This window comes from Ostrea edulis, chromosome 8 (assembly GCF_947568905.1).
Source record: "Ostrea edulis chromosome 8, xbOstEdul1.1, whole genome shotgun sequence".
In the NCBI taxonomy this organism is placed as follows: Eukaryota; Metazoa; Mollusca; class Bivalvia; order Ostreida; family Ostreidae; genus Ostrea; species Ostrea edulis.
This window is the reverse complement of record NC_079171.1, coordinates 4,413,267-4,422,694: the sequence shown is the minus strand read 5'-3', so window position 1 is coordinate 4,422,694 and position 9,428 is coordinate 4,413,267. Positions and strand designations below refer to the sequence as shown.

Genomic DNA, 9,428 nt, shown 5'->3' with positions numbered 1-9,428 from the left:
GATTGTTGAAAAGTCGTTCCATTTGATGCTGTTTATTTATTATTTTTAAGCGCCTGGTGTTCCTCGGGGTTCTTCCGTTTTTGCCCTTCTCTTTTTATCTTCTGTATATAGGGTATCCAAATTTGTTAATATTTTAAAACTGTGATAATTGAACCTGATGAAAACATAGATCAGTTGAAGCGAGAAAGCAATTGTTAATTTGTTAATATTCTAAAACCTGATGAAACAATGGACCAATTGCGCACGCTAGATATTTTCGTATACAAAGAACGTATTCAAACATATAACTGCATCCTGCGTTCAAGGAAGTACCGTATTGCCGTATTAACCTAGCGACTTGTGTCTACTTGCACACAGCTCATTCTTGTTAAGTATTATCTATGATAAGAACTGCTCTAATTTTCATAATATGATATTAAGTCAGAAAATATGAAAGTGTGGATGATTGTAGTCTGCAGTTTTGTTATACATGTCGACAACGTGTTCAGTCAGTATATAACTTGGGACAGTAATGATGAGAAAGATTTATCTGGATGTCCGCAGCAACTTGCCATTGCTCAAAAGGAATTACATCGCGTGGAGAAAAAGGTTGACGATATGAATGAACGTCTTGGTAAGTCTATTTATATATATATATATATATATATAATATATATATATATTTATTATTATTATTATGTTATATTGTCGTATACTTTAATATCAAGTATACGCTTACATTATCATTTCCTTTAAAAAGTCTGAAAAGATCTCAGAATGCACTCGAAACAATAAGGAAATATTGTATAGGTGTAAATCAATACTAAACTGATGTATGAGAGCTTATTTGAACTTGTTTTTATCAAGATCGAGTGGAGACGAGAAGGGCGGAAGGACCACCGGGGCCGCCTGGTTTACCGGGACAAGATGGACTACCGGGACTACCGGGAATCAAGGGAGAACGAGGACGCGATGGACTATCGGGAGTACCGGGACTATCGGGAGAACCAGGATTACCGGGGTTTCCTGGGCAGAAGGGAGATGCAGGAATCCCAGGAGATACAGGAGCCCCGGGACCTGTGGGACTCCCGGGAGCTGCAGGGCCACAGGGACCACATGGTTCTCCCGCCTTTGGCGAACAAGGACCGAAGGGAGACACAGGGGCAAATGGACTCCCAGGACTCAACGGACTACCTGGGAAACAAGGGCCGAAGGGAGACACAGGGGCGGGTGGAGTCCCGGGATTAGACGGAATGAAAGGAGAGCCTGGAGTACCCGGTGTAAAGGGAGATGGCGGGAACTGTACAGGATCCTGAGCTGATATCTGAACTTGATCGGACTGACATCAGACATCAAATATCTTTTTTATCCATTTACTTTTTTCAAAGGAAAGAGAAACGGTTTCAACATTTGCTTTGAATTCCTCACAAACTTTTAAGGAGAAATGAATATATGTATAATAAAACAACAAATATGTGCATTTTAACAGAGTTCTGCTTTTATCATTATTTTCATTTCGATATCATTAAGTTAATAAAATTGCCTAGATGGTCGAGTGGTCTACGTGCTGTCTTGTGCGGCTAGATTTGGTTCCGCAGGTCGTGAGTTCAACCCCGGGTGGACTAAATCGGGTTTCCAAATAAAATGAAGTGGATTTTTCTGTGATGTATGTATGTGTTTAGGAGATGCATGTGCTCTGTATTGTTCATTACGAGTTCTTAAAGTGAAATTCCTTTGGGTGTCCTGTTGGTGTCCCGAACATCTAATTATTGCTTCCGTCATAATCTGAATGTAATTAGAAACCTATGCTACCCACTACTTCTCAGGAACATTAATCTAACACAACGTGTTCATTTACGTGAGCTGTTTCGAAATGCAGTTAAATAAGCGTGCAAGGGTTTTCGTTTGGCCTACAATAGAGATACTGTCACTTCTACTTACATAATGATAATTATTGTCACGAAATCAATATGTAGCTTGTCAAGTAAATCACACGTTACGTGTTCTAACAGTTGATCATTGATTTTTTATAAACAAAGGAAGCATTACGAAAAAATCCCGGAGAAATTTGTCAGAATTGAGGGGCACAATTAAAAAGAAACCGTCTATCAAATGGGACATTCCTAAAGCCTGATACTTATCATTATCTAAGATTTTTATTTGATGATATAATTACAAAAATCCCACCATCCACTTAATAGATATAAAATATAGCCCCTTAAATTATGTATAGTTTGTCATCAATAGATGATGTACCCAGGTAGCACAACAACGTTATTAAAACATTGTGAAAATGTTATGAAAATATTTTCTAAAACGCTATTACAACGTAATTTGTATGGTTTTTTAAACGTTATCATCACATTGTTAAAAAACGTTTTATCGTAACGTTTTAAAACGTTTTGAAAACATTTTCTAAAATGTTATTTCAATGTGAATTTGTATGGTTTTTTTAACGTTTTTATAACATTTGTTAAAAACCATTTACCTTAATGTTTTAAAAACGTTTTGAAAACATTTTAAAGAAACATTTTAGAAAACGTTATTACAACGTAAACTTTTACGGTTTTTAAAAATGTTATCATAACATTAATTAGAAACGTGTTATTTCTTTAAAACAATTTCAAAACGTTTTTACAACATTTCAAAGAAACATTTGACAAGCATTTGAATAATCAATTCTATAACAATGTATTAAATCAACATTCAAAGATTTTAATGAATGGACTTTTAGTGGATGTTACTTGTAAACTTCTACATAAAAGAAAACATAATTTTTTGTGTCAAATGATAATTGCAATAATCAAAATTAACAATGTCAGAAATCATTCTGAATCCGTTGAAATATCTTCAATTGCAGGCGACCGGTTTAGTTTCTGGAGCCCTGAAATTTACTGCTTGTGACCCCCCCCCCCCCCCCCCCCCCCCCCCCCCCCCCCCCCCCCCCACCCCCCCCCCTCCTTGTCCCAAAGATGTTTCATACCAAATTTGAAAAGAATTTAAATGGTAGTTATCAAGAAATTAAAAATGATTGAAGGGTGTACTAGCTATCGGCAGAAAGGCTTTATTGACTAAGCCTTTTTTCTGGATTTTGCAAAGGAATGTATTAGGGAAAAGACGTGGATAATTTTTTGTCGGAACAAGGACTTTGTATTTAAAAAAGCAGTCACCTTTGTCCATGTACTTTTTCTGTTAGACAGAGACCCAGCTAACCTGCGAGAAAATCGAAGCTAAGCACTACTAGGCCTACTGCAAATACATTCTGTTCTGGTCTTCAAATTCAATACACACTCATGTACAAATTAAGTAAAATATTAACTAGTACTGGATGATACGGGTATTTATTTTTATTGAGTCATGGAATATGGTTTAGTGCGGTTTCTAGACCCTCTTCTGACCCCCCCTCATTCACTTTTCCATATCGCTGGATCCACAATATGGTTTGATTACTGCGTAAAATGTAATTCTCCTGGTTTGTTATCGATATAAATGTTCATTGTGAATAATTGTGAATAAATTAGGACCCTATAAGCTGTTTTTTAAATCGCTATGCGCGCATGCGCCAGCGATTATTAGGAGGGTACTCAAAAGTCTTCCAATCATCGGCACAATAACTCTGGGTAGACATTAAAAATGTCTTTTTCATGCAATTGTGCTTCTGTCAAATACCGACGCAGTATCTATCATGTTTTTCTTAAAAGTACTTCGAAAAATCTTGCAATGCAAACAAATGTTTTGTGACACGTTTGCAAACGCGTAGCGTAGGATATGAAATCCGCTTGGGTTGGAAGAGATCGCGTGGTTTGGCTGTTTGTAGGCAATAATTGGGTGTTGCTAAAACGTTGAATGGAAAATGAAACGGAACGTAAAATATGGGGTAATCGGCATTTTGTAAAATCACAAGGCTTATTTTATTATGAACGAGGGCAGCAGAACGGGAAATCATCCTTATGTTCCACCGTTTCATTTATTTCATAAGTTATACATATATACTTATTTTAAAATCGTGATAACGTACTATTTAAGCGCTTGTGTATACTTCCCCTTTTCCCGGGGTACATATTTTACGTACTATTTAAGCGCTTGTGTATACTCCACCTTTTCCCGGGGTTCCCATTTTCTGACACCCTCTCCCCCACCGATTGTGACAGTATGTTGTTTCACAAATATAAAGAAAATTGAAACACCGAAAAAGAAATAAACTTTTAAATCTTATCATTTCTTCTCCAGTATTCACCTTTAGAAATGATTTTGCAAGCCTATCCAATTAATTAGAGGTTTTCATTTCCCAGAGAACAATATTGAAAAGATAAAGTTACAATGGCAAGCTCTTTTTCTGTTCTTCAGCTGTTGTTTTTGCTCTCTTCCTTTTCTTATGAAAACGTTATCTTTCCATTATCTGCCCATAGATATTGCTGTCATAGTGCCGCAATTACTATATTTTTGTTAAACACTTTCAAAAGTTTACACCAAGATTTACCTAATCCCTCGTTCACACGAAGAATTTAATTCACATGAAACGTAAGTTATGCGAATTAAATCCGAACCGCATTCACACGGAAATTTTAATGCCCATCCATGTGAACGCGGTATAGAATTAAGCAATTTATGTTGCAAAATATTTTTAAACGAAATGCTTTTACCGCTTGTAAAGAAATTTCTGAAATTTTGATTCTGATGAAATTAATGTATTTGCCCGATTTGAAATAAAATCTTAGCTGCATATATCATTTTAAATCCCCTTTAATCTTGTGTAAAATAAAACCATTGGTTGCCCTTTTAAGGATTTAATTAACGGTTTACAGTAGTAGTACTAATTTATTTATCTATAGTGACATGTGTATATTCACAGACATTGTGTTAACAGGCAGTATACAAATAAATCAAACACCCGGCTCATCGGGCCTATATGCCACTTTAATGCAATACATAATGAAAAAAGAAGCGCAGCGTTAAGAAATAACCCAAAAATATATGACGATATACATACTTGCTGTAAGTAAATACCTGCAGTACCAAGTTCATCAGTCTGTTTTATTAGTAGTGTTGTGGCACAGGAAATTTTTAATACATTGTATTAATACACTCTAATGGTGGACTGTGTTACCCTGAAGGTCTCTACAGCCCAGTAGCTAAGTACTTCGTTACTAGCTTGAAAATACGAATGTATATTTAATTGCTGGGATAAAATTTAGAAATTCATTTCAAAATTAAGGATTATATCTCCCTCATGCATAGCTCGTATGCTTGGACGACTTTGACTCCAGTTTTTGGCACTTTAGATTTCCTTTTAGCTCTTACAAGTTTATAACTTATAGGTTACAATGCTATGTGTGATTAGGATAGGTAATCCTGGAAACTATTTGTATATATTGACTCGTTCGTTATCTTAGTTGTTCATTTGTTTTAAATACACATTCATTCATCAATAATCATACTTTCCCCAGACTGGTCCGAATCATCGAACCTAAACACGGAACTCTGTGATACCATAAATATAGAAGGGGATCTAACTCTGACCCAGACAAAAAATGCCCATTCGCTTCAAGTTTCTTAAAAAATCAGAAACTAGGTGCAATAAGTGTAATTTGTATGTCTCCATGCATATCTTAATGTTTTAACTACATCATTTACCTACTGCATGCCAAATTTCACGCTGCAGGTTATTAAAAGAACAGAGAAGTACGTCATAGTTCTCTCAATTTCACCTGTTGATTCCAAAATCATCCACACCAATCTGAATTTTGCTGCTATTATAGGCGAGAAAATACCCCGTGACCTGGACTAGTAAATATCTGGATAAAAGTAAACAGGTGGAATCGAGAGAACGATTACTAATATTGCACCTAGTTACTGTTTATAGTCCTTGTGTTTCAATAGATTCATACTGTACAACTTAATTAGTCGTGGCGATAAATGAATGTACGGAATTTCCTTTCGGGAATGACTGATTGTGGATAATGCGAAACCCAATGAAGAACAAACAAACTTTGGAAATTCGACCTAGGTTGGTATAATTTATATTCATCGGCATGAAACAGAATCCGGTTAGATACCAAGTAATCATAATCATGTTTCCCCTCTTTCAGGTGGAGACATTGTTTTTGTATTTTCCGTCTGTCTGTCACAAAATTTTGTGAATGCTTCTCCGCCTATATTGCTTGTTGGACACACTTGAAACTTTGTACAAAGTTTCATTGTCATTTGTAGATGTGCATATTGGTGGGACAGGAGGATCCAATAATTTTCCTAAAGGTTATAGTGGATGTAAGAGGGGTGAACACTTCTCCACCTATATGACTTATCGGGTAGATTTGAAACTTGGTACAATGCTTTATTGCAATTTGTAGATGTGCATATTGTTGGGACAAAGACATACAATTATTTCCCTGAAAGTTATAGTGGATCTAAGAGGGGTGGAGGATGTTAAAATAGATTGTGAATGCTTCTCCATATAGGAATATGGTTTATCGGATATATTTGAAACCTGGTACAATACTTCATTGTCATTTATAAATGTGCATATTGTTGGGAAAAGAGGATCCAATTGTTGTGCTACTTCTCGTATGTGGCTTATCGGAGTTCATAATGTCTATGTTCTCTCTCTCTCTCTCTCTCTCTCTCTCTCTCTCTCTCTCTCTCTCTCTCTCTCTCTCTCTCTCTCTCTCTCTCTGTTGTATATGCAAATTTATATACCTAAATGATTTCCTGATTTATAAATTTGCAATACTCTGAACAGTAAATCATATGCGATAAGGATTCATGCACAATACAGGATAAATATTATACTCTGATACTTCCCCTGATTGAAGATAGCTGATCGGCACGGGCTAAGTGTGTCGCAGTCTGTACAATGGACAATGTTGTTTACTGTTGGAATGCAAATGTAGTTTATCGTTTTGTTTCATGGATTATGCAAATAAAGGGAGTTTTACTACTACTTAGAGTATTTTCGACAAGTGTACACGTACATCTGCGGTCCTTTACTGATATTACGAGTAGGCCCAGGTAAATAGTCGTCCGCATTCGATGAGTTTTCATGGCGAGCATACATGCCATTTTTATAAGTACAGTAGTATCTATGTCGTTGCCTTTTACTTGAAGTAATTATGAATGGTATAGATTGTATACTCTTTGCTTATTCCATTTTATCAATAGATAAAAGATGAAAAATTTCTCCGCATTTTTGTGTAGTTTTGACATATTTACTGCAAATGTACACACGTTCACGTAAAGAAAAGGCATTCTATATATATTTATCCAAATATATATATTTAGAATGATTTACTACTGTAGGATATGTTTATTATAATTTTGAGCACTGCGTGGTGTTCCAAAACGTGATTTCATTTCTTCTTGATGTTCTATAAATTAGTATCGGAGATGTACGTGTTACCTGTCGAAGCTACCCGCACAGGTAAATCGAAGACACTGATGTGAAGTGAAGCGTAGCAAAGCTCGTCCCCTTATATACCATGCGAACCCCGATACATATAACAATAGAATTTCCAACTAATATGGCGGATTAGCAAAGAAATATGGCGGACATATAGAATTATACTATATTTATTAATTCATGTCAGCTTTAAAGATGGATTCTTTATAATTTTTTAGTCGACTCTGGTAGCGAGCTACTCCTTAACATCGCGTCGGTCCTGCGGATTCACCTCTTCACTACCACGCTAGATCATACGCAACATAATATAGTTCGACTGGCAGTGTATGTTAATTGATTTGTTAAATAGAATCATTGTCGAGTACATAAAATTCTTGATAATATCAATGGAATGTACACATTGTGAAAGAATGAGAAAATATATTAGAATCGGGCATCGATAGAAAGTTTGCAATTGAATATAGTTGGGAGAAGATGAGACTCTGCGGATATGAATGCTCATTGAGTTTAAGATTTATCAACATGGTTGTCCGTCATTGGTTTTTTAATTTTCAGTTATGGATGTTTTGAACATGTCGCCCGGCGAAACAACGGTGTTCGACCCACCACAGGGTGAGTTACTTCTTAATGTTAACATGTTTGCCTTTAAAATTATCGGGAAAACTCTATCCATTCATGGTATTTCTATATTTCAAGATTTCTATGCCTTTCGACATGTTTTTCAACAATGTGTAAATGTCTCTAATATAACTATGGAAGGCAATGTTGTCATAATCTGTATGTTTTTGGAATATTACTTCAAATGTCAACTTCATTGTTCTTATGCATGTTATATTAGAGTTTTATCTTTGCATTTTCAGTTTTGTACCCTTCCTGGAGGTTTATTAAAGGAATGAATTACTCTGGTTGTTCGCATTCTATTATAATGGTTGATAAAGTAATGTATGATATATTGACATTTTAGCCAATATCGAAATTATGATATAGAGATAATAGTATATGCTGGGGTTGATATGGGGCCCAAGGGCTGATATGACATATAATATGGATTTTGCCATGTAACATTATATTTATTATATACTGCACTTTTTAATGCTTGAATATGAAAGGTGAGGATAACGAACAGGGATCAATTTCATACGAACGGGATATTGTTTTGGTGTCTTTTTTATTTGATACGGAGTCCTAAAGCTGATTTTATAAAATAATATTCTGGTTATCATGTGTGGGTTACTTTTTTGCATTTTAAAGACAGATCAAGGAATGGTTGATACATTACTTTTCTACGTTCAAGACCTTCATACAATGAATTACTCTAGTAAATACTTTTAATACTTTTAATTAACACGATGGTAAATCTCTGATACATTGATAAACTATAGTATAAATAAAAACTTTGATATATCAATTATAATTAACCATGTTATAAACTCTCATACAACTACAGTAAAAACATTGATACATTGATTTACCATGGTAAAAACATTGATACGTTGATTGTTACGAGCGAATACGTTATTTCCGGCTTGAGATGCATTGTTGCACGCCGAACTGATATGTGATATGGATTTGCTGACCGGTCATTGATATCGGCTATTGTGACGAACATATATCTGAAATGAATTAACGAATTCTATATTTTTTCTACGTGAAAAGTGAAGATAACGAACAGTGATGAATCTCATAACTCCTATAAGCAATATAAAATAAATAGTTGGGGAAACACGGACCCCTGGACACGGCAGAGGTGTATCAGTTCCCTAGGAAGAGTAAGAATCCCCTGTTGACCAGTCACACCCACCGTAAAATAAGTAAACAGCGAACGAGTTAACATCATTTACATACACACGTGGTACATTTTTGTGGGAATACGTCATGTAAACAGAACAAAGGAGGAGGCGATGAAGATATTTGAAGACTTCACGAGAATGCTTGTATCGATACCTGCTACAAATAGTTGATTAATTGATTGTTGTTTTCCGCCACACTCAACAATTTTTCACTTATCTGGTGGCGCCCAGTTTTTATTGGTGGAAGAGAGAACCCGGATATA

General features: G+C 35.5%; 1 protein-coding gene across 2 annotated transcripts; it reads left to right on the top strand.

The window, feature by feature from the left end:
- Positions 1-328: 328 nt before the first annotated feature.
- LOC125660766 (collagen alpha-1(X) chain-like) lies at positions 329-1,469 on the top strand. 2 transcript variants are annotated; one of them, XM_056147965.1, is made up of 3 exons: positions 338-613; positions 847-891; positions 991-1,469. In XM_056147965.1, the coding sequence occupies exons 1-3, from the start codon at positions 430-432 to the stop codon at positions 1,293-1,295; spliced, it is 534 nt and encodes a 177-aa protein (XP_056003940.1). In that variant the 5' UTR covers positions 338-429; the 3' UTR covers positions 1,296-1,469. The 2 variants fall into 2 exon arrangements, with proteins under 2 accessions (XP_048748528.2, XP_056003940.1); XM_048892571.2 differs by having other exon boundaries at positions 329-613; positions 847-1,469.
- The last annotated feature ends 7,959 nt before the right edge of the window (positions 1,470-9,428 follow it).